The sequence below is a fragment of the Sycon ciliatum genome, chromosome 2 (genome assembly GCF_964019385.1).
Source record: "Sycon ciliatum chromosome 2, ocSycCili1.1, whole genome shotgun sequence".
Taxonomy (NCBI): Eukaryota; Metazoa; Porifera; class Calcarea; order Leucosolenida; family Sycettidae; genus Sycon; species Sycon ciliatum.
Genome location: NC_088644.1, coordinates 28284902 through 28311697, shown reverse-complemented (window position 1 = coordinate 28311697; position 26796 = coordinate 28284902). Strand labels below are relative to the sequence as shown.

The window sequence follows — 26796 nt, the reverse complement described above, 5'->3', positions numbered from 1 at the left end:
GTCAGTCTGAGAGTAAGTTTGCCACGGACACAAGAGGTGCATGAGGGATGCATGAAAACAACCATTAGTTCAGCCTACACGTATATAGAGTACACAGTAGTTGTTGGCAAGATAGATAAGTAGTCAGAGTGACAACAGTAAACAAATGAAAAGGCAACCTTTACAGCAACTAAAAATAGATCTACATATGTGTGTGAAGTTTGAAAAAATCCCAGTGGCAACAACAAGTTTAAAAACACTGACAACATAATGCAAATGTAAAAAAAAACTAGCAGCTTTGATGTTCGATGAAAAGTGACGAACTGAAAATGTGAAAATATTAAAAAGTTTGACAGTTGGTGGGAGGTTAGAAGTTGAAACTGGGCATCATTCCAATGCGACTGCCAAGGTGAGGAAAGTGAAAATACTGCTAGCGAACCTGTGATTGCACTATTCACAAAGCCAAATTCGAGAAATGCACAGCTGCCCTCTAAAAAAATAACAGGCAGTGGCACAGATGGTGCAAGGTAAGAAAGTAATAATTAGCAATATACAAGGGAAATGGGCAGGGCCGAAAGGGTTGAGAAAGTAGGAGAATAGTACGAATACGAGTGTCATTGTTCCAGTCTCGGTCCTGGACACACGGGCTCATGGCCTGCCTGCAACCGTATTGCAATGCCTGGTCTGAGATTACATTCTATGTCATCACCATTACCTTCAGTAGTAGTATCAGTAGTTGCAACAGCAGGGCTTGTCGTTGTGCAGCAGAGCAGGCCAGATGTGTGTACATAATTGGAAGCAACAGCGGCGCTACTTCCACTCAGCGTGTCCATCACTTACAGGTTGGTGTTCACTGCAGTGTAGAACAAGACAAGAACACACTGGGTTGATGCAAGCCAATTTGGGAAGAAGAATATTGAATAATCTACATGTGGGAGCAGGGAGCGTGTACTGTGCTAGCAAATGCGGTGATGCATGCGTGAACCACTTTTACATGCAGTGAACTGCGCCAAAACCCACGGTCAACTGGGTACTCACTACTCGGAGTGAGGGTAACATGGATGCAGCTAACGAGGTTAGCCCCCTTGTCGGGCATTGGTTGTGAGACTTACCACCTCACCCTCGCCGTTAGGCGCTGCATCTGCCACCCTGGTATCACAGGCATGGTGGTGGCCTGGCACATGCGAAACTTCCTAAGCTGGTTGTGTTTCTCAACGCAATTGTATAGCCGGTGGTAACGCGGACGTGCAAACTTTACTTTTACATGTAAGAATCGGTATGGAAACACAAATACACTGTACACCGTCCGGCTCTTTACCCAGTCAGTGCACAAACTGTGTGACAAAAGGTCAACATACCATATACATGTACCAGTAGATATAAATGTGACCAAGAGAGACATCTTTCTGTGCTGCAGAAGCCAATCATCTTCGCCATACTAGTACTCCCCCACAGCTGTCACACAGTTGCATACGAGCATTTAAAACATTCATTCTGCAAGAAGGTCCACTGTCAAGTAGGTGCGGGCATGCATGCACGCAACACCCTCCCCCCCCCCCCCCCCCCCCACACACACACACACATAATTATATACATATACAAAAAGTCAAAAACATGGACACAGTTCTAACAGCACTCACGTTCATTGTCAGCACGAGCCATACCTGATGAAGACAACAACCAAAACATGGAAAGAACGACATGATATGCCCGAATGCACAACTCCATGCACAACAGAACGACCAGCCCCTTTCCCCGAAGAGTATCCCAGAAACGAAACATCAAAATGCAAAACTATCCATCCGGCTGCCACTAGTGCATGTAAGACTATCACAGAGTAAGAATCAAACATTCAATCATGTAGTTGAACTTGAAGCCTAGGCTAGAGCGGGGATTGTTGTTATGGCATTCACTGGGTCACATGCAGCTTCAACGCGATATCTCATTCACGTGCCATGAAAGCACAAGCTACAACTACGGTGACCAACTAGCACACGAGTACTGAAGTAGCCACAGCACAGCACAGCAGCAGCAGCACTACAGCACACAGGTTTGAGCCTAGAAGATCCTATTCTTCACACATAGAAGACCCGGCAGCGTACAGCAACCACAGCACTGCACTAACACTAGCCTGACGCTGCTTCATGCAACAGACAATGCACACCACACGAGCATGCAAGTTGCCCAAAGACACACGAGCATGCAAGTTGCCCAAAGACGCACTTACCATAGGTCAACGCTGCCGCCTGGACACACCGAAAGGTTAACGAAGGACAGCGACAACGGCAACAAAGGCACACGAAACACAAAGTGAACACAGGCTCAACAACAACACAATGTGGAAGAGCCCAGCCTGTGTTACAGCTCTGACTAAGACCCTAGTCAGACACATACACCTGGTCTGGGTATAACCTTCCTCAACACATTGCAGTGGAACATGCCAGTGAAACGTACCCTGGATCAAGAAGTAACATACTATGGAATATACATGCAATATACATGTACACAACTATTTTCGAAGACGCTGCAATATGCTATACGAGTCACTTGACCTTGGATAGCGTACAGCTACTATGCAGTGCCACATCAAAAACAAGTAGGATGTAGGTTATACAGTGGTCCCTCTATAATCCGGCACCATTTGTGCCACGAAAATCTGCTGGATTAGGGAGGGTGCTGGATTAACAAATCTGATTTACTGCTGCAATGTACATGAAGAGGACATTTTGGCTACTGAAAATTGTGCTGGTTTATCGAGGGTGCTGGATTATAAAGTGCCGGATTAGAGAGGGACGACTGTACCAGTTTCACTGTACAATCGTAAGCATCAGAAAAGACACGGATATATTACTTGTAGTAGACCCGATGAATACAGAAGAACCTGGACATCTTATTCAGCAGCAGTGGCAAAGTACGCACTGCACGATAGAACTGCTTGCGAGAAAGTTTCAGTGATAAACAAGCGCATCACATGAACAGTATACTGTTACAGTGCAATGCTACAGTGCAATGCTACAGTGCAATGCTACAGTGCAATGCTACAGTGCAATGCTACAGTGCAATGCTACAGTGCAATGCTACAGTGCAATGCTACAGTGCAATGCTACAGTGCAATGTGACAGTGCAATGCCAACAGTGCTATCTTACCCCCTCTTCTTCGCCATGCCAGGTTTCGGCGTTAGTGCGATCACGATGCGCAGGAGCATCCTAAGACACACAAGCACAAGCACAAGCGTGGTTAACAGATCTATCAAACCAGGTTTCAAGTTTCAACATGGATGTACAGCACCAACAAGACCAACTTCAAAAAAAAGAATTTTGAACATGATCATTGTCTACAAAGACCAATTTACTAAAATGATGGGCTAGGAGTGGTGGCTTATAACTTATAAGCACAAGTTTCAAGATAATGAGTTACTAGTTACTAATTACCACACATAGTCAATTGAACTCAGCAAAGCACACAACTAGGTTAGTTGGCAATGGATATAGACCTTATTCGATAAACGTCACAATCACGTGAACCGGGGTCCCGGGAACCAGGGAGTGGCAAGAGATCTGCGCTCAGTGCACAGTGGACTCTGTGTGCGAACATAGGAGCAGATAAATACCGGTATTTTACTACTCTTTTGTACGAACTGGGCCTTTCTTGCCACTCGTTTCTCGTACGCGTGCCCTAGCTTATGACAAATCCCTGGAGGCGAGTCCAAAAATCACGTTATCGAATAAGGTCTATACAAACTCAAGCTACACTTCAATACAGCATTCAGCGCCAGAAAAGGCTGCAAATAACAACAAGAAATACCACAATGACAGCAAACTTACAATGTGGGTACTCAAGGTTGGCACTCTGCGAAGAGCAAACAGAACAGAGAACAGAAAGTACATGTATCACAACAGGAGGAGAGTGAGCGAGAGAGAGAGAGAGAGAGAGAGAGAGAGAGAGAGAGAGAGAGAGAGAGAGAGAGAGAGAGAGAGAGAGAGAGAGAGAGAGAGAGAGAGAGAGAGAAGAGAGAGAGAGAGAGAGAGAGAGAGAGAGAGAGAGAGAGAGAGAGAGAGAGAGAGATAGCAATAGTTACAACACAACTACCACAGTAAAATTAATGATCTCATTGGTACTACAGAATGCTTGCCTGAAAAGGGAGACAAGTTTGGACGCGGCAAAAAATAACAGGACATTGATTATTATCTAACAAACACATCTCAGCATGTTCTGCTCTCATTTCAAACATTACTTTGACAATTTCTCATGCACAGATTCATTTATCCAGACTCAGTCGAGCACTCCTACTGCTGTTGCTACTGATGCTGCGGAGTATGTCAGCAGCACACAAGACAAGCAAAGGTGCACACCTTACCTCTCATCAGTGGAGATATTGAACTTCACTTGACTGTAAGTGAGCAGGTAGACACAGAGACAGAGACATGTTTAGTTAGGCTAACAGCACTGCTACCAGCACTGAACACCAGCATAGAACACAACCTATGACTATGAGTGACAGCTGAGTGTCTTGAACACTACACTACAGTGCTTGTACTCCACTGTCAAAACTCACAAAACAGCACAAAGATATTGAAGTGATCACTACAGAGCAAGATTGAGACTAAGCACACATCATTGCATGCCCACCTCTCTAGACTACAGGAGACCTACCACCATCAGTTCAGGTGCTAAGTTGCACAAGGGGTGTAAACAAGAGGCAGTCTTTTCTCATACTAGCACTACACACACGCAAGCAGCCCCACGCCAAGCAATATCAGCCCAGTGTAGACGTGTGGTGTGACTTGACTGTCCACACCTGTACAGTGGCCATAGGCTAACACTTTGAAGTACTTGTTATTATACTTCACATTCACACACTTTGTATCTCACACCTGCTGCGAGGAATGTTGGACTTACATCTTGCGCTTCTTCTGCGAAAGCAGAGTTACATGCCTTGGTGGTGGCCAGTTGACTTCCATGTCATCACCTGATTTCACACATGAACACACACATACACACATACACAATGTCAAAATGGGAGTTACTGCAAGGAAACATATGACTCACACAAACAAAACCAGGGGGGGGGGGGCAAACACATCCTCAGTGGGTGGCATCTTGACAGCTAAGATTGATAATGGCATAGCTATAATCGGTGTTCTCAATCCCGGCATGTCTGTCTGTACGTGCTCTCCTGTGTATGCGTGCATGGGCAGAACTAGCATAGACAGACATCAACACAAACATCATGCCAGCTGCCATAGCGAGCGCGGCGTACACCAGCACATACATGCTGCTCCACACGATTATCAGCGCGAGGTGAAAACTTACGCTCCTCTTGGAAGTGCAGGATACGAGGTGGGTCCATGCCCAGGCACCACATCAGAGAGCCAAATCTGTTCAGCACGGAGCACTGCACCAGTATAGGGTACATATTTCAAGCATACACAGACACATACACATACACAGAGCAGACACAGGCCACAGACCACAGACACACATGCACACGCATACACATACGCATACACACAGACATATCAGCAACACAAGATCATCGTATCAGAAACCTCGGAAAATAACAAACAGGCATGGATCAAGGCAACAAAGCAACCAGGACAGAACTCCTCAATACAAGCCCATTCACGCACGCACGCACACACACACACACACGCACACACACACACACACACACACACACACGCACACACGCACGCACACACACGCACACACCTGCCCATCGCTGAAGCGATGAAAGCGAACAAGCTATGTTCGACACACACACACACACACACACACACACACACACAACTTACACGCTTGAGTGGAGATGACTGCATCCAATCACCGGTACGCGTGTCATACACCTCTACAGACGTGACTGTGCACACTAGCAGGTGTGGTGACTGGAATGCTGTGTGTGACACAACACCACAGTAACAGTAACCGATATCACACTGTTCATAACGCAATGCACTTTACAAGAATGACAGCTTTCAATGATGACAGTGATACCTGAGGAGATTTGAACCCGGTAAGTATGTGCTGCGCAACCTATACATTCAGGAACAAACTGGTCTCAGAGACCAGCCTTGTCAAGCACCAGTCCATGCTCCGACCTATCACGCTGTACAACAGCTGGTGTACTGAAGCACTGAACATGATGACATGACATAGTACTAGTAGCTCAAGACAGGTTTCACTTCACCAGACCTAGTAGCCTGAATCAATCCTACGCTAATACGACAATGCCTGGGACAGCAGCAGCAGCAGCAGCAGCAGCAGCAGCAGGGGCTGATATCAGCCACACTTACCAATGGACTGTGGACTGGATGGCCAGTTCAGGTCGTAGGAGCGTGATCGGCAGCCATTGCCGCTGACAAACACACCGACCATGTTGAAACAGAGCAAGTACTCTGCACCTGGCGTCAACTCGATGCAGGCAATGCACTGCAGAGCGCCGGGGTTAGCGATCACAAACGACAAACCGGGGTCTTCACGGTCAATTAAAGCTGAAAACCAGAAAAGAACAGGCAAAGCCAACAGTATAGCAATCAGCCAAGCTGCATGCGGAGCTCTCATGACAAGGACGCCTTGGCAGATGGCCAGACATGCTCACTTTGACTTTGTAGTGATAAAGCTTGAATACACAATAAATTTTACATTTACAACACATTCTTCATGTTTCAGCTGCGGGAATCTCGAGCCCTGTCGTGAAAACATTTGACAATGATTCAAATTCAGGAAGTACACAACTCACCGATGGCTGCCGTTTCTCCTTCGGTCACGGAATAGAGAGTGAAGTCGTTGGACGAGCCTACAGCCAAGTGCCCGTCGCATCCAGTCAAAGTGTGAATGGTGGAGGCAACATTGATCTCCTGCAGATGCCACAAACAGTAACACAAAAGCATGCGGTATCAACGGCTAAGACTCAAAATGCAACACACGGCAAGGACAACACCCACACCCACCCACCCACATGCGCAAATACACACACACACACGCACGCACACACACACACGCACACACGCACACACATATACACACACATGCGCACGCACGCACACACACAAATACACACACACACCATGCACACAAACACACAAACACACACACACACACACGCACATGAGTACATATCACTTTGAAAAGACAGCGAAAAATGATGAGGGTTGTAGTCTACTAGCAAACGACTGCCTACCTTGATTTTCGTTGCTTTCGTCTTCGTCTCTGCAACAACTTCATAGACAAGAATCTTGCGCTTGACAGCAACAGCAACGTATGCCGTGGACGTGGCAGTCACAAAGCCAGTCGTCATCAGTACGCATCCTGCAAACACCAACAGCACAACAACGGAGTTATTTGCAAATCGTTGGCATATCTTTGGGAATCATTTTCTCAGATCGAATACCAAACCCAAAGCCCCATGCACAAGCGCAGGCCTGAGGATGGTGTAGTCTCTTGCTCATTCTTGGTTACATTGAAGGCAGCCCAGTCCACAACTAGGAACATATTACTATACGGATTAGGCTCTACAGTACTCAAACTGGCTAAACCATTTCTTGACGTACACCGGGCTTCCACAAAACAAGAGAAGCAAATGCACACCGAAACAATTGCATTGCTCAAACTAGGAATATCACCACTACTTCACGTTGAACCCATCATCGGGCTCAGGGCACACGAAAGACGGCAGCAAAGAGAAGCAAGCACGTACCACGAGTGCCGTCGACCTTCACTGCTGCATTCTCCGGGTCAGCGCCCTCCAATGCTGCTAGTCCATAGAGACGTAGGTGATGGTTACGACCTGGCAACACAAGACAACACAAGCCACACAAACAACACAAGCCACATGATAAGACACACACGTCAACAACACAGTACGACACTATACAATCACAACATTTGTATAAAAAATTCTCTTTATACCGGTATACACACACACCAGGACAACTATGCACATACGCACAACCATACACCATGCCCACAAGCAGACACGCACAAGCAAACAAGCAGACAAGCAGAGTACTGAAGCATGTCTCCACATCAACTGCAGTGTGTCCAGCTAGTGGTTGAAAATACACCAGCATCGTGCTAACTACAAGCAGAGACCAGCAGCCAAGAGGATTATGCATGCTGCACCAAGACAAGAATAAAACAGCAGCAGCAGCAACAACAACATACCGGTTATAGCGGCAATGACCATGACTTTATGCATCACCTCCACAGCTATGGCTCTCTTCTCTCCCACCTGGATCATGGCTGCACACAAGAATACAAACAAACAAACACACAACCGCATACCACAGAGGGAGAGGATAAGGAATGAGGGACATGATGCAGGAAGACATACACAAGATGAAGTACCAGAGACTTAATCAAGACACCCCCTGGCAATGAAACACTTCGCATCCACACAACTCAGCTCCATTGCACATAACGTACCAGATGCATTCTGCCTGGCTTAGATTCAAACACCATCACAGACTTACTTGCTTCTGGAGTTTCCACTAAGTACAGGCCCTCCTCAACTGCAAGAACAATGTGATTATGATCTGCAGCATGGAAGAAGACACACAAGTGCATACATGTACACTGACAGTGCTCGATGCAGAGTCTGACACAACTGAACTGCCAATCTACAATCCCAGAATGAAGAGGCGTGTTTGCACCTGCACAAGCAAGCAAGCCCTGCAGAATAGCTGCAAGACAGCAGCCTTCCCGTCTACAGGAAAGCCCACAGGCATGTCACGCCCCACACTTGCGCTGAAAATATCCCAGTATCATTGCTCTTTGTACATGTTTACTTGTAGCACAAGTATGGACTAGTTTACTGCATACATGACTGGCATGGACGGGTTCAAATAGGTGCCCTTCACAAATAAGTCCTCTGGCATTTTAACGCCCGATGCTGCAGCATATCCCAAGACCTCTGGTCGGCTGAGCTCCATGGGCCCCACCACCACACTCCTTTATTCACTTCAGTGTTCGGAGATACGTGGATTTTGTAGAAGAAAAAAAGAAGAAGAAAAAACATACCGATGATGTCAGCGGCGTGTACAACTCTCATGTGGTCGACTTGCTGCGCCGTGTACAGCTGCGTGCAGCCGAAGCGCGTCGGGCCGCCGAGCGACTTCTGCGCCTTGAGCACTCGCATTAGCTCTTGCAAGATGTTCAGCCAGTATTTCTTGGTCCCTTCAGTGTCGGTCAGCACCAGCACGTGTGCCAGGACTGTACCATCCGACGTGGAGTGGGCCGTCACAGAGATCTGCGCAGCAGCAGATAAGACCAGTATACAACAGCGCTCAGATTGCTAGGTCGCATCCACAACGGCTGAGATAACATGCCACACGGGGGGCATGAGTATCTCTTAATTTGCTGGCCGAAAATCCTATATATAGGATTAGAAAATGTGTACCTTTTATGTCGTTGTTATTGGTCATCACGACCAATAATAACGACATAATGGTTTTCATGGAAGTTGTAAATATGTTTGAGGCATGAATTTTAGATTCATAGGGTGATAATCTTTCTGATGAATACCCATTTTCAGCAATAATTGGAAATTTGAGCATAATTGTTCAGCTGCTGTCATGGAAAGGACTGAAGCAGTGAATGTGCAGAAGAACATTGCAGGTGTGGCACGGGGTGGTTTCATGACGACATATCGCACATGCCGTCATGAAACTACCAGTTTTAAGGATAAAACAAGGTCCAATAAAATCTCAAATCCTATATATAGGATTCGAAAAATAGGGCACAGGCCTTAGTAATATTGGGCAAGGAGATGAGCCTGAGATGTTAGTGTTTGAAAAAATTATCTTATTCAACTCTCGATATCTACTAAGACCTAGCAAGGAAAAATTGGTCACATACTTCTTGCTATTCTCATGCCACACCCATTTTGAGTTGAAAAATATGACCAAAATCCTATATATAGGATTTAGCAAATTAAGAGATAGTGCAGTGAGCGTATGCGTATACTCAGAACATGCACCCAAACATAGGCAGCCAACTTCAAAGTCGCCACCCCTTAAATAGCAATCACCTCAAGTACAACCTTATAAACTACAGCAGCAACAAAAGCAGCAGTAACAATAGCAAACCAATGACAGTACAATCATACTGAGGCAGAACACCAACCTTGAAGATGGAAGGGATGAGGCGGGGTGGTGCATGGATCACATCCGACTCTTGAACGGAAGACACTGAGAAGTTTGGATCCCTGAAGAGTACAGCAGGAAGGAAATAGGTTGCAGATGTTATCAGTGTTTTATCACTGATCAACAAATCATGGAGTGGCGGTGTTGACACTGATACAAAGGTTACACTTGCTCACGGCATTGAGAAATGCTCGCCCCACACACTTACAGCACTGTCAGTACATGTACCACAGTGCAGTGCCCAAGGAAATCTTAGGAAATCTCCTGGGGGCCATTGTAGCCTGAGATAACACAACGGGCTGCATCGTATATGTACAATTGGCTTGCTCACCTGATGTCAAACACGTGCGCGATACTCGTGCCAGACGCGCGGTCCGTGGCAAACTCGTACAGGAACACCTTCAGGTCGCACACCACGGCGTAGTGGCGCGTCCAGCCACGCTTGACGCCACCCGGCTTTGGCACCTTGACCCAGCCTTCACACACCGTTCCAATGCCCCGCTCCGGGTCCATGCCTCGTGGGGCTTTCACTGGGACAAGTAGAATAAATGTACAGGTGGGAGATTGGGAGTCAGTGCCAGGGCAAATATACATGAAACAGATGCTCAGATACCCAGACACCATAAATATAAGCATGTAGAATAACTACTTCCACAGTACAAACACACACAGTAGCTAGTCATTCACTGTAGTTCCTTTGTAGGTATATTCTGGGCCCGGTACTAATAAGATACCACCGATACATCAGTATTCAAGCGGAGGCATGAGCATCTCACAGCATAATACAAGTCAACCACAAGGTCAAACGTGCTAACAGACGATAGTGATCGCCCCAAACCGAGGCTGACACAACGACACTCACTGAGTAGCTCCTGCGACACGGGACACTCCAGCTCCACCTGCTGTGCGCAGTGAGTGTGCACAGAGAACTTGCAAGCTGCACAAGGTCACACACATCATCATACAACGCACACGATTCTAGGGTGGTACTCGACATACGTGGCACAAGGTCATGTATCTCAAAGCAGATAGCCATGACGTATATACGGGGACAGCAGAGAATGCAACCTATTGGCGGAACAAAACGTAAGCAATCCCAAGTCACCAATACAAAGTCACCAATACAATGACATTCTGGTCCGGTAAGTCACTATGACAAATATTAGCCAGACATCGCCAGTTGATATGGAGCTGACTATGGTCAGCCACTGTCCAACTGTTGCATTCCCAAATGCAGTAAGGGTATCAATTAAAACAAACACAAAAACAAGACCTTACGGGTGCGTGCATGCTTAGAACAATGCAAATGAAATCGTTTCGTTCTAAACGCCACAACCAAGACTTACAGTCACAGACCATGCCTTGGCGAACCAAACCAATCATAACCGATGTGCAATGTTGACACTTTGTGGGCACAGAGAACGTCTTGACCGTGAAGCGATGGTTCTGTTCAAATGCAGCACAGGATAATGCCGGGCAATGGGATAAAGAGCTCAGTAGGCCGCATGCACCAACACAGCACAAAACGTATGGAGGTAGATAGCCAGCTAATGCAAGCAAAACCAAAGCAAGTCTTCAAGTCCATTCCAAAAGCATCCATGTGAAACGCACAGATGGGTGATGAAAATAGGAACGCACAGTTACAAAGCAGCACATGGAACTTGGAAGCAAGCATGTGTGTGTATGTGTGTGTGTGTGTGCGTGTGTGTGTGTGTGTGTGTGTGTGTGTGTGTGTATGTGTGTGTGTATAACAAATGAGAGACTAACCTTGTCCTTATTCGTTCGGGGTCTGTCATGGGACGAAACAGAGTTACTTCTGGACTCGTGATTGGAGAACTGCATAACATACACACAGCACAACAAGGGAGAGAATTCACTACACAAGCATACAGCTGCTAATAGAAGCCATGAGCTTCACTCGTTTTCATTGTTGGTGATCAAACCACATCAGCACACTCAGCAGCAGCATACTGTGTGAAAGAGGAAACGCACTGCAGCGAGTGATTTCACATCAAGGTGACTCAGTGGAGGTGACAATGACAAAATGGCATCTAGGGTGTGAGTGTGTAAAGATGTGTGTGCACAACTCGATGACACGGCACAAAATGACCACACCATCTCCGGCACCACCTGCCCATGTTCACATGAACGGCTGGTCAACCCACCTCAGCAGCCAGGGTCTTGACATGGCCACGGAGAGGCGCGTGCACCGGCGCAGACACGTCGGATGAAGAACTGTTGGTTGAGTGAGTGCTTGGCTCTCGCGATGGCGATGGATTGGGCGCACGGCTAGTGCTCGGCGTGGTCGATGTCGATGACGTGGAATGTGCATCTGAACTGACTCGGGCCACTGATTTGCCAGCAGAGGCAGTGGAGCTGGTGGAAGGCGTGTTCTGAGAATGGCAGTGACAGTGACAGTGACATAGTGACATAGTGATGAGGAGAAGGACAACGCACTACAGCTGCAATGCACTTCAGCTAAACTAAAACACAAGGTGCCGAAGCAGCAGCACAGGTGAACACTGAACAGCCATAATCACCGTCAGTGCTAGGCTATGGCTGTAGGTAATCAGCACCTATGGGGTGATGTTGCTCAGCCACTGCAATGTAGCAATGCCAAGAACATACACCATGCAGCATTGCTAGAACGGGCTAAGAATTTTAGAAATCTTTCAAGTTGCAATGCCACAGGTACATCCTATTTTAAAAATACACAGGAGGGATATGGCAACCACAGCCACATGTACCGGCGCAATTGTCAATCGAAGAGAATGACAAAGACTGGAGTTTTCAGCGCACTTTCATACAGCAGTCAAACTTCACTATCACATGCCTCAAGGCAACCTAAAAACAATACTTTCATCCGAGGCAATCTACATCCGAGACTTCACAAGACTGGAAAAGAACACGACATGCTCTGAAGTTTCGCTGTAGTTACTTGAAGTACAATAACTACAATAAACAACCTTACCACACTGATGGCAGCTTGGTCTGCGTTCATCTCAGAGTACGTGATATTCTCCACGTGTGGGAAGCCAGCATCACTTGGATACGACGTACGGCGGTTGCCCTCTGCAATCGTGCTGTGCGTGTGGCCAGAGACAGAGTTCTGCTGCTTTATCGCCTCCATCGTGGCAGCCATTCGCTCATTCTCAGTCAGCAGTTCCTTGGTGTTGGCATCCGCTGCAGCAAGTTTCCTATGCAAGACGGTGAGCGAAACAGAAAAAGAGCGAGGGAGCAAAGTGAGCATCTCACAAATGCTCTTCAACTAAAGGGCAAGTGCAATATGAGTCATAATTATATGACCACTGGTAGCCCAAACCCTGAAGACAACAGATCACCATGGAAACAAGCACCACTGTTCAGTCCTTGATACCGTTTTCCATGACTTGAATCTCTATAGAAGAGGTCATAACGTTACCGACTAAAACAAACAGGGAACCACTGGGCCACGTACTGCTCGTAAGCCTCCAGGTGCGACTTGAGCTTGGTGACTTCGGCGTCCAATTGCTCCTTGGCCGCCACTTCAGTCTGCAAACTGGCCTGGAGCGTGAGGATTTCCTGCTTGTTCTGACGCACTGACTTGCGCATCTGCCAGTCTCGTGCCTAGCCAGACACGCAACACACACACCATAAAAAGCCACACACTCGTAAAGAGTCACAGAAAAGACCCATGCCCCACAGACAATGCACGCGATCAAAACAAAAGCAAAACTCTAGGAACATACATGTAAGTGTGCACTTCTTTATCTTCATAAATGTGCTCTGACTGATGATGGAAGTACGGCATATCAGGAGAGACTCATGCCAGCCAACGCCTACTCAGGAGAAGGCACTGCGAAGAGGTTGTGGGAGGCTCACTCATAAAATTCTTTGCAAGCACTTCAAAAAAGACAGGCGGCAACATGTTCAGACGCGCAGCGCAGCCCAGTAAAACCACGCCATGACAAAGGGCAACTGCTTAGCAATCCACACTGCCATGTACTATTGTTGTTTCCTCTTCCTTACCGAGCTGTTGGCCTGCTTGACAGAATCTAACTCCTCGGTCATCTTGCGCGCCAAAGCTTGAAGATAGCCCCGTGCATCACGCTCATCATTCACCCTAGGAACAAGAACAAAACACATGAAAGTCAAGTTCCACACTGTGACAGCAAGGAAGAGATTATCAGTTTCTGGCATCATTCGGAATGAACATATGGGATACACATGTATGCCTGCTGAGGAGCGCCAGCGTGTTTGCGTCCCGGGGATTCTCATCACTCACCACTGGACGATCTCGGATATCTGTGTCTCCCAGTGAGACACGGAATCCTGCTCCTTCTTCTGCTCAGCTTCATCACGCTCCTTCTCCAGCTGCTGCTGATAGGCAATGCTGCGCTCCAGGGATTGCGTGAGCTGAGGAAGCACCAACAAGAACACAACAAGAAGAACACAACACCTTCAACACAGCAGCAAATAATTCGGCAAAGACAAGACATACAGCACCTCGGAGAAAGAGTACAGACAGACACAATTCTGAAAGCCGTCAACAAATGAGATAGATCACAGCGTGTCCGCCATTAAGACTACACAAGAGTGGGAATATTTCAGAACTTAGCCACAAAATAATTTTCATGCACGCAGCAGCGGTTGACTATGTTCTGATGATTTGGATGATAGTATTCACTTGACTGACCTTCTCCATCTCTCCTTTCAGCTCGTCATTGTCCTGCAGTAACGTGGTCTTCTCACCCTCCAGCTTGCTGGAGACGACGGCGAGCTTCTCATCAAGCTCAATCTGTGCCTCCTTTTGCGCCTGCAACATCTTGTTCTGAAGCTCAGCAGCCTTCACAAACACGAGTAACAGAACAGCACATTCAAACACATCTTCCACAGCACGTGGTGGAGTAGTTGCATATAAATATCACTTAGAACACAAAAGAAACATTCGAAGTATTCCACCCTCCACAGATCGGAGTGCAAAACTAAAGAGAGGCAATGAGCTCCATCCTCTTCACAAACAGCAAACAGACAAGCCAATTAACTCGACAACACCGCAACCTCAACGCAATGGCTGATGAAAGCAAATCTCACCTCCTGCGTAAGGTCACGGTTGACTTCTTCCAAGCGTACAATCTCTTCGCGCTGCTTAGATGCTTCGCTGCCATGCTTTGATCGAAGCTCCTCAAGCGCCTCCTCATAATCAGATCGAGACTTATCCAGGTCTGAGCGCACCCTAAAGAAAACAAGCCAGTGGAGAGGATCGGAGTGCAGTGTTCGTACTCACCACAACTACTAGTAAAGGACTGTTGCAACAGCAGCAACAACTTACAGTGTACACTCCCTCCCTGGAACGCATACGCTGCATACTGGGGAGTGGTGTAGCTAGAAATAGGTCTGCTGCATTCGAAAGCAATCGCCTGCAGTTCGTGCATGACAAATGAAGGCATGGCGAGACTCACCGAGCAAGCTCATTCTCTGTCTTCTCCGAGTTGGTAGACTTGGCGGCTTTGATCTCTTTGTTCAGCAGAGCCTGCAGAGACTACAGAGATACACACAAGCAATGCACGCATACACACATACACACACACCTCAATAAAACAATCCACTGCAGACAGATGGAAGTCATCGTAATAAACAAATCCACTAGAACAACCGAACTCAGGTACTGAGCCAATAGTAAAATGCAACAGTAGTGGACAGTTGCTCACAACTCGTAACCCATGTGTCCTTCCTCATTTTTCCATTACCAAACGTTACATTTACTTCCCCACAATACTTGTTTAGAGCAATCAACCTTCGGTCTAACATACATTCATACCTCATTCATCCGTAACTCCGAATCACATACATTTTGATGGGGAAAGGCCATAGATACCGCATATGGTGTCACTATTTCCACAAAAAGTGACAAGAGAGTAATAATACTTCCCCTGAAACTTGCCCAAAGGGTGCCCAGTAGATCGAAGTGCCCGTAACTTCGGTGTCCGGCTAACCGAGGTATGCGTGTATAAGCAAAGAACACAAGGTCATGTTGAAGCACCAGCAACGCGGCAGAGGATTCCGGGGAGCGAAACAGCCAGGCATACCTGTTCCGCCTTAGCTCGAGCGTTCTTCTCCTTGGCAAGGTTGGCTTCCGCCTCCTCAAGCTCGGTGACAAGCTGCATAAGATCAGCAGAAGCACAATTTGTACATCAGTGAACATGACAATTCAAAGAACTGTACACATGGAGCAGAATATTTCACCTAACCAAGACAAAAGTAAAACAATAATTACTTCGAAGTGTAATACAGTCAGACCTCGCTTATCCGGTCCTCTTTTATCCGGATCCCTCACCATCCGGAAGAAAATCGTTGGTTACCGATTTACAGCATATGCCACGCATACATACAGTATGTGTGTTCGATTATCCGGTTCCCTCGCCTATCCGGATAGTTTTGTGGAAAACGGATGTGTGCGGTTAAGCGAGGTCTGACTGTAGATAAATGTCCAAAACTGCAAACCTTCTTTACCATACTACATGAAACTAGTGACCTACAAACATCTGCGTTACGGAGCAAACACACAGTCAACCCAATGCTGCAAAGTGGAAGTGGAGTTCACAGTGGTACCAGTAACTTACTTCTCTTCGCTTCTTATCCAGCGCACTCTTGTCTGCCTTCACATTGTCCAGCTTCGACGCAAGCTTTTCTGCAGGACAAACCGGGTCGTGGTGCGCACAGGAAGACAGCAGCCATCATAGCAACAACAAATTAGCAGAAAGAAAGAAAGAGAGACTAGCATGTGCAATTCTTGACATGCCCAAACAATGGAAAGCACATTGGGGCATTGGTTGTGAGAGTTACCACCTCACCCTCGCCGTTAGGCGCTGCATCTGCCACCCTGGTATTACAGGCATGGTGGTGGCTTGGCACGAGCGAAACTTCTTAAGCTGGTGGTGTTTCTCAACGCAATTGTATAGTCGGATGTAATGCGGACGTGCGAACTTAAATTTACTTTATACCATGATTTCAAGAATGGATGCAGCAACACACAGGGCTGTACACGACACATCTACACCTAGTTCGATACATGGTGCAGAGCAAAAGGAGCCTACAGATTGTAGCTGCTTGTGTGCAGTACCAGACAGAACAAGGTGATCACTCGCAACGTACCTAGGTCTTCTTCACGCTCGTGGATGATTCTACTCAGCTTGGTTTTCTGCGATTTGACCTGGTTCAACCTACACAGGGAAGGACACAGCATAAAGAATTCAAACCCACCACAGGACAACAACATGCTGGAAAGAAAAAAGAAAGAAAAAGCGGACAGCGCAACTGTAGTTCCCTTCAACCCAAGGAGTAAAAATGTAAAATACAACTATGAAGGACTCACGCATCCTCAGAGAGCTGCTGAGGATGAAGAAACCTATTGCACTGCAAATGACTTTGGGTGGAGCACCATTGCAAAGAAGAAAGGCTCACAACAATCCACTCAAAATGCATGGCTGTTCAAGCAGACATATAGACCTACACGCTACCACAGTGTGATATTCATGTACACATTCAAGCCGTCACAGATGCAAGCGAGCAGGTGTACACACCCACCCACACAGGCGCACACGCAAGCACACCTGCCACACACACACACGCGCGCACACACAGAGTTCTTCCGCTCACCGGTCACTGATCTCATTGAGCTCCACACTCAGCGCACGCCGCTGCTGCTGGTTTTCTTTCAGTTCAGTGCGTAACGAGGAGACGGAGTCCTGGCTCTCCCGCAGCTCTGACTGAAGACGCTCCGATTCCTGACTGAGCTTCTTTACAGTCTGTTCAGCTACAGTGATCCGATGGTCGGTGTCATCAGCGTACTCGCGTTGCTCCAACTGCCGTTGTTCGTTTAGTCGCTCGGCCTGCAAAACAGCCAGCAGAATAGCAGTTACAGTCACACATGTATACAGTAAACATCAAAGCTACATTACGATGCACAGATACCGGTAACTGGCACTGGTCTTTTAACGCACACTTCAATGCAAGCTGCAGTGAATGTGATACATGACCTGGCATCTGCAGGTGTGTAGCATATCCTTGAGAACTATAAGGGCAAATAGCAAAATTTGTTTAAAAACATGTATTGGCATTTACGGACGGTTTCTAACAAAGTTAAAGACAGCACAGCCCCATATGCAGGTGTCCAGTATTGTTTAGCTGTCACTGGAGATAGACTACCGTTGACGTCCGGGGTAGGATACAGTTCACAAAGCAGTCAGCGCAATCAACAGGGGTAATTCGGATCCAGTGGCTGGTTGCATCCGCCAAAAATACTACACAACCAGAATATCACTCGACAGGCATTGAAAGAACAAACTGTAGACAGAATATTGCTCAGGAAAGAAAGGAAGTGATTTTCTTACCTCCTCCATTTCTCTGTTGGCTTCCTCAACCTGAGCCTGCAGGTCCTGGATTTCCTTATGTAGTGCATCGATCTCAGCACTGCGGTCGATCATCCCTCGCTCGGCAGTCTCAACAGGAGCTGCAACTTCAACCTGACCATCGCTAGCACCATCTGGAGAATAAAGAAAAACAAAAACAAACAAGAAACAGACAAAAAAGCAAGAGAGAGAGAGAGAGAGAGAGAGAGAGAGAGAGAGAGAGAGAGAGAGAGAGAGAGAGAGAGAGAGAGAGAGAGAGAGAGAGAGAGAGAGAGAGAGAGAGAGAGAGAACAACATTCAGTGGTTGCCATGAAGCCGTAACGTAGTATGCGTCCTGCCATCCTTATAACAACGATCTAAATTTACAGAGACAGAAGCACATGGAAGAGATAAAGACAAGACAAGAGAAGGGAGTCTAATCGAGTCCACATGGATCTCTTACCATTGAGAGGGCTGACATGCTTGTCACTGAGTCGCCTGTATGGATAAAACACATCCACACCAGTGCAGCAAAAGTTCTCAGCAGCTTCCCTGAAGTTGCTTGAACTATCCACCAGAAACTAACAAGAAAAATCTGATATTTACAGCGATCAGAACACAGTACACAAAGAAACTTGGCCTCTGTAGACAGGCTCAAACGTAAGTTGAAGCGTGGTCTTGTGTTGCAGAGGATATGCCTCTAAAGACAGGATGTTTCTTACAGCAGTGGTCACGTGTGACAGATTTCACTGTATTTAGCCTCAAACCCGCATTAGAAACACACTGTTAGAGAGCTACACAGCATTCGCACGTTATGCACAAACTTGTGTCATAAAAACTTTTAAAAGGTGACAAAATCCAGACTTACGAGTTCTGTATGTAGGTGAATCCAACGAACGGTAAGTGATGGCCGGTGAAAGCAGCAACAGTCTTGTTAGGCTGTGCCTACAACAGAGGTGAAACAATGCTGTGATCAGATAAAGACTACACGATTTTTCTTGATAATACTCAATTTTCCCTCTACTTCCGTGTCTCTTCACCAAGTCAGGCTGAAAATCTAACTCAAGCCCCCCCCCCCCCCCCTGCCTTTGACCATTTCAACCCTAAAAAGTCAGAAGAATTGCATCGGTCATGCAGCAAGAAAGGATGCAACTGCCTTTTACGGTATCAATGGACGTCGGTTACTTTGAAAGGCACTGTAGAGAAACCCATGGTCAACTAGCAGCCTTCCAGTAGCAACAACACAGGGATCAGACGAACACACGCTACTTACATCCAGAGCTTCCAGACCGTCACTGACTTCTATTTCGTCAAAGTGTGATGTATCGGCATCGTCCTCGACTTCTGGAACGTATGGCGGCCGGCCTTTAGTTACACAAAGAAAACAGAAGCTGGGTGAGAAGAAAGGGTATCTCTAGCCCACCCACCCACAGAAAACAGAACCTTTGCAGAACAACAACAGCAACAACAAGAAGCATCTCTTATTGGCCACAGGCCATCGTGAGAATAAAGATTTCAAACAACAAATCTCCCAGCAACTGATACTCACTGAGATGGATCTTGTCCCAGTCAACGCCTTCAAAGAACGGATGCGCTTTGAAGTCCTTTACACCAGAGTTACCAAGTCGCTCCTTCTTATCACAGATAAGCCTAGAGAATCACACCAGCACAATAATAGACACGGTGTCAGTCAAACTAAACAAGACACTTAACATGAAGAGAGTTGCCAAGAGAACACAAGTCCCGACAAAAGATCACACGGAAGTAATTACGGTATAAACAGAAGTGGTAATTAATAACTATTCCCCCCCCCCCCCCCCCCCCCCACACACACACACACAGTGAAGTATCCTCGCCACACCAAAAACACCATTTAAAAAAAGAAAAAAAGAAAAAAGGAACACAAAAACAAAACACAAGCTTGATTTGGGTTGCTGACTTCCGTAGACTCCAGGGTCAGAGAGAAAAAAGAAAAAAAAGATAGATCATGTTCCCGCCCGGGATCGAACCGGGGACCTTGTGCGTGTGAAGCACACGTGATAACCGCTACACTACGGAAACATCAGACACTCAACTGAAGCTGTCAGCAGCATAAGTGCGAACACCTGCTTGTAGGGCTGAGTAATCTGGTATTGGTAATGGCGGTGGGTTGACATGATCAAATCATCAGGAAAGATGCGCCTGTCACAATACAATGATGTTTGTTGAATGCAGCGCATGCATGTACCGGTATGCTAGTGGACTCCTTCACTACTAGGGACAATAACTACCAGCATGCAGGTGATACAGTTTGCTTGAATAGTCCAGAAACTAGAAAATCAAGTACATCATGACATGTACAAACAAAACACTTCAGGCAGCAGCAATGCACTCAGAGGCTTCGCCTGGCCAGTGTTTGTGAAAAGCAGAGAGAGAGAGAGAGAGAGAGAGAGAGAGAGAGAGAGAGAGAGAGAGAGAGAGAGAGAGAGAGAGAGAGAGAGAGAGAGAGAGAGAGAGGGCCAAGGTGTGCTTGTGTGCAGTAGGCTACAGTCAACTGTGCGTGTAACGACACTCGGCGGAGCATCAGAAAAGTCTCCTTATTCGCGAAGTGTCCTTATACCCGAAGTCTCATTATACGTATTACAATTAGATGGGACTTTACTCTGGGCATGGAAATTCTGTCGTTATATCCGCAGTCGTTATTAGCGAAGTTGACTGTACATGGACAAAGCACTCAACTCACCTGTGGATAAGATTACGCACTGTTTCCGAAGCTTCGTCCGTGCCAACATCCTCAGGAAACGCAAATTGAGTCTGGAGAAGAATACGGGGAGTAACAAATGTCCAGTCAAAAAGAAAACTGCCTATTAAAGGACTCGGTCACACTTTGTCAGAAATGCTGCGTCAGCGTCAGAATCATGAGTTTTCCATGGCAACTGACGAAAACGCCGGAACTTTGAGCGTCAGACGGGCGGCTGCATTGACGCTGCTGGTGCATGCACTTGCATGAAGAACAGTGTCTTTTGAAAAATAGCGTACGCACCGTACTCTATCGTAGCGATTTGGTTCGCCACAGAGTGGTTTTGTGAAGTGTGTCAGGCAACGACGGCAAAAGCAAAAATGTGTGACTGCACGTCAGCGTCAAGTGCTGGGGTTTGACGCTGCGTCCAGCATCAAACTTGCCGTAGTGTGACCGAGGCCTAAGCTTCGTCAGAAGGGCAAAGAAGCAGGCGAAAAACTCCCGTGAAATGCTCACTCAAACCACAGTCGTGATCGGCTCAAACATTCAAAACATGTCAAAAAAAAGGAAACGAGCAGAGCATCACAGTTGGGCCTACTTTTGCCAAATATCCGAAGCGCACCCACAAACAGTTTGGTCTGCTTGCTTTGGGATCTTGTTCAACCAGGACGGAATGATTGTATCCAGCTTAGAGCGAAGAGACCGGTATGCAGCTGTAGCTCTCCCACAAACTAAAAAGTAGTATACTGTATTGGAGAGCTACGCCTGCCATAACGTCTTGATGAGGACTATACTAGGCCAAGGCCAAGTGAGTGTGGCGTAGCACATGGGGAAACAGTGGGTGTGTTCGATTACCGCCATGAATCAATTCATAAACGGAATCTCGTCGTTCGATGTTATGTCATGAGCCCTGGAATCGGTTCGTAATCGATTCATCCTATTCACATCGGGTGATGAGAACAGTCAGGGACGATTCATGAATGGATTCAAAATCGATTCTCGGGCAAATCGAATGCACTCAGTGGAAGAGTTGCACATTGGCTCGCTGGCTTGCATCATTGCATGCACGTGCCACCAACTGGTCGAAGCATGTACACGCGTGGCATCCGGTGAGTCAAAATAACTTACAACTTCGTGGCCTTTTTTCAGTCGTACTACAGGTTTGACTCTCAAACCCGATTCCCATCACATTTCCGAAATCTGATAGTTAAACAATAAACATCTATTTTGGGTTCCCTAAGTACAAGTATCGGCGGCAACCTACCTTGTAGTTCATGATCTTGCCATAGGTCTCAACAAGTGACTCGGCATAGAATGGCGTCTCACCGATGAGCACTTCATACGCGACAATGCCAAACGACCACCAGTCACACTCCACACCGTAGTTCCCCTTGCCGTCCTCCATGGCGCGGAGGATCTCCGGCGATATGTAGTCAGGTGTGCCGACGGCCACCGGCGAGCTGACCATGCCGTTCTCGTCCAGTCGCAGGCACGATCCAAAGTCGGCCAAATGCAGATGGCCGTGTCGATCCAGCAGCAGGTTGTCCGGCTTGATATCTCGATGCAGATAACCCAGCTCGTGAACACAGTTTATTGCCAGGATCATTTCAGCAAAGTAGAACTTGGCCATCTGCTCGTCCAGACGGTCATCGAAGCGACTAAGCAAGGTTAGCAGGTCACCGCCAATGTAATACTCCATGACCAAATACTGAACATCAACAGACACCGCACAGCACCACCAGCAGCAGAAGAACAGACACAATGTAATTAATGCAGCACTGTGGCAACCACATTCAACCAACTGTAAAATTACAACCGTAAATAACTCCACAGACTGAAACTACCACATACAGGCAGCACACACAAGTCCAAGGGCGGGGTGAGGTGATTTGGTTGCATACGCACCCTCTCTCAGCCTCATACTTCCTCCAATCTCAACATGAGTATCTAGCACAGAATACTCAGGTGTTGGTACACCCCTACCTCCCTTCCAAGGCATGGAGCCATGGGTACGTCATAGTTGCAAGCTTCCACTAGTACTAATACATATTTCCTGCTATTTCAGTTGTCTGATGATTGCCTAGCGGCATGAAACTCAGAGTTACAACCAACCTGAACGTCCTCCGCTGAGTCTGCTATGTATTTCCTGCTATTATATATAAACAGGAACAATAATGCACGCTGTGCATAATACATCTTGAATAACTCGAGTAATCAACTCACCAAATAGTTGACATCTTGAAAGGCAAAATGCAGCTGCGTCAGCCAGCGCGAGTCACCATATACGAGAACATCACGCTCTTCACGAAAGCATGCCGTCTACAAACACAAGAAGTGAACAGATAAAATAGGTTTTCAATCGCTGGAGGGGGGGGGGGGGGGTAAGAACACTGAAGAAATTCGAACAATGGAACACAGGCCAGTCATAGTGCATTACGTCAGCTTACACATGCAAATGAACAGGAATCAATTTCCATATTTATTTTCAGACAGATGGCGAGCCCTTCTGTGAAGCTCTAAGTAACAGTTGTTTCCACGCCGCAAGGCCCTTACCTCTTGCCGTTTCAACATGTCCCACTTATTAAGGATCTTCATCGCATAAATATTGCTTGTCTCTTTGAGTCGGACAAGTTGCACCTACAGTATGTATGTGTGTGTGTTCACAACAACAACAACAACAACAACAACAACAACAACAACAACAACAGCAGCAGCAGCAGCAGCAGCAGCAGCAGCAGCGGCAGCAGCAGCAGCAGCAGCAGCAGCAGCAGCAGCAGCAGCAGCAGCAACAACAACAAAAACAACAGCAGCAGCAGCAACATGGAAGAGATTATTAGAGCACGAGCATGCAAAACATTCAACAACAACAAAAAACAGCAGTCGGTGTGCCGTGCACCTTCCTGCGTTACTTTCAAAATAATGATCTTTCAGCATACATCGCGCAAAACGAAAGTGCAAGCATATCAACACACCTGGTTAATGAAACAGGAACATAAAGCAGTGGTGCAATATCGCCCTATCAAAAATTTCCGAGTTTATCAAAAATTTAATAATAACAACAAATCTCAATGGAATCATAACAAAGTGGGTAAACAAAACTACTGAACAATTACTAGATCGCCTGGGCTGGCCTGTCATTCACTGGTTTGCAATATATCAAGATCCTATCAGTATCTATGGAGAGCACTGTACACTGTAGCACTCCCAACCGGTTGAGTGCACACCCTGGTATGCAGGTAGCACTTACAAACCTGCCATTTACAGCACCCTACTACATACACGCCTGCATTTGTCATTCTAAAAGAACTGACCTGGCCAAAAGCACCCTTGCCAATCACACGCAGAGTCTCGAAATCCTCTTTGCGCATTCGTAAGTTCTTCACCTTGGTGACACATTCTGATGCTGGAGCACAAATCATAGACGACACAAGTGACATAGGCGCATACATATTACATACGAACGCATAGAACGGACAAAATTAATATGATGCATTTAGACGCGGTTAGCTCCACAGAAGAAAGTTAGCTGGCATAGGGTCATACTCGACTCTAGTACAATCAGGTTCTTATACCGTATGATCGTTGTTCTACTCCGCCATGCAATTTCGTGAAGTTTAGAAATTTATACATATGACGAAGATCCTGCATATACCCATATGTGCACTGTTGAAATGTGCACAGGCAGTGTCAAACTGTAAGGTTATTCCAAACTGTATGGTTGGACAGATCCAGGCATACCTTGCGTGTGTGTGTGTGTGCGTGTGTGTGTGTGTGTGTGTGTGTGTGTGTGCGTGTTGTCTTTCTTCTCCTTCTCCTAACTCTTCTGTCATTCTCCTGGGTGGCAACCAACAGCCAGTGCATGCCAGAGTACTAGTATGTGGTGTGGAGTATGTGTGTGTCTAAAATGAAGGAATGAAAAAATGAAGAAAAAAATGAAAAATAGGGATTCACTGGCCAGAAAAACCACTTCAATCGGCTGTGTGGTGTAGACCAGGATAAAATTAGTGCCGGTCAGTTCACCAGCCTTGCAAGCTGTTGAATGGTGTAATCCCAGCACAAGTTGCTATGTCTAACATAGCGTGTTCGCTATCATCGCTTCAGCGATGGGCATGTGGAAGTGGAAGTGTCAAAAGCTGCATGGAGCAGGTCAGGCTACGTGGTAGTGGTGGTGGTGCATGGTGGTGGTGATCAGCATCCAGCATTGCATGCGCTAACTACACGGTCGGTGGGTGCATCCGTGCATTTGTGCCGAGACGCGACGCGACTACCAAAGGTATGTCGCACACGATAAGGCCCAATACGTCTTCACACTTCAGAATGTTCGAGCTCGCGCTTCATTCACGCCATTCTACGTCTACATGACTGACATGGTTGCGCACCTGCAGGCAGTGGGCAGGTGTACTTGATGTATGATGCCCCTTGCATTGACTTCACCCTACAAAGGCACTCTACTAAATCGTTTTTGGCTAGTGTGTGACTAAATAATTTTCGGCCAAGGGCAAAGAAAAGCATACACCCCAATATCTCAAAGGACAGGATTTGCTTTCATCACTACAAGTTTGTAGGAAGCAATATGTGCAGGCACACAGACACACCAAGTTGCCAAGGTGATCAAAGCAAGCACAGAATTAACCTCGCCAAGCTGCACTACATACATGTATGTCACAGGAAGTATTCAAAATCCAATTCTTCTTGAGCAAGGTGTGGTGTTGTTGACGAACAGCCTATCATGATTACATGCTGTAATCCAATTATTTCTGCTGCAACGTATACCTTACTCTCTTTCTTTCTTACACCACACACAAACACACACACACACACACACACACACCGCACATTAAAAAGCTGGTTGTATTTTTTACTCGCGACGACAGTGCAAAGCATTGAGTGAGTGAGAAGTTGAACTACTGTATACATGTATGTCAAATATTTAGTTCTCATGAAAATTTACTCCAGAACACTGTGATCAAGATACTCGAGAATGGAATTCAAACATAGCTTTTCACCAACATCAAGGCATGTACCACAATTTCACATGCTCCACTACTTGTACAAGCGCTATCACAAGGATCTTACTTCTGGACACGAAATTCTCGATGTTCTTGTCTTTTCGCAGCGTCGAACCACTACACTCATCATGAAGCACCAATAATGCGTCCAACAGCCCATCAACACTGAGAGCCTCCTCAGGTTTACAGCGCTTTGCATCAAGATACAGGCCTTCTAGCTGAGTTGTACGCCGCTTCGCCGAGACAGCAGCGCGATCAGATGGAGATGCCATCTCCGTGGATCAAGGATTGACTAACAGCACTAATTACTAAATATTTCAACGTTCTCAGCTTGTGGTGATGGCAAATAATTCTGCCATTCTCCTTTCAAACTGTCGCCGTCGCAACACCTGCGGGCCAGGTGAAAGAAGCGACACAAAATTGGCTATCACCACGCCACAAAGTGGCGCATTTCAGGACTCAGATAAATGGTCGAAAATTGTTCCACAGACAACGAAGTCAGTCAGACTCACAAACAAAAACCAAAACAGGCAGAAACAAAAATCTTTACCCGGCAAGCTCAAGCCAAGCCCTAGCG

The 26796-nt window shown here is 46.7% G+C and overlaps 1 protein-coding gene and 1 non-coding gene across 2 annotated transcripts; both read right to left on the bottom strand.

Moving 5' to 3' along the window:
* Position 1: 1 nt before the first annotated feature.
* LOC135809537 (serine/threonine-protein kinase MRCK beta-like) lies at positions 2–26796 on the bottom strand. Its single transcript, XM_065322897.1, has 44 exons — positions 26287–26796; positions 24522–24613; positions 23764–23847; positions 23434–23529; positions 22475–22918; positions 21214–21284; positions 20041–20141; positions 19765–19856; positions 19360–19436; positions 18955–18989; positions 18495–18646; positions 17761–17993; positions 17257–17324; positions 16725–16792; positions 16191–16262; positions 15564–15643; positions 15196–15337; positions 14798–14947; positions 14387–14517; positions 14131–14224; positions 13580–13728; positions 13094–13319; positions 12288–12515; positions 11890–11958; positions 11469–11568; positions 10985–11059; positions 10454–10652; positions 10103–10184; positions 8999–9227; positions 8452–8514; positions 8144–8221; positions 7677–7766; positions 7161–7288; positions 6720–6837; positions 6274–6471; positions 5776–5873; positions 5294–5375; positions 4880–4949; positions 4338–4370; positions 3805–3829; positions 3127–3186; positions 2207–2225; positions 1620–1643; positions 2–832 (listed from the first exon to the last, which is right to left on the bottom strand). The coding sequence occupies exons 1-44, from the start codon at positions 26489–26491 to the stop codon at positions 816–818; spliced, it is 4947 nt and encodes a 1648-aa protein (XP_065178969.1). The 5' UTR covers positions 26492–26796; the 3' UTR covers positions 2–815.
* Positions 20480–20552, bottom strand: Trnav-cac (transfer RNA valine (anticodon CAC)). Its single transcript has one exon. It is a non-coding gene; the product is annotated as a tRNA-Val (tRNA).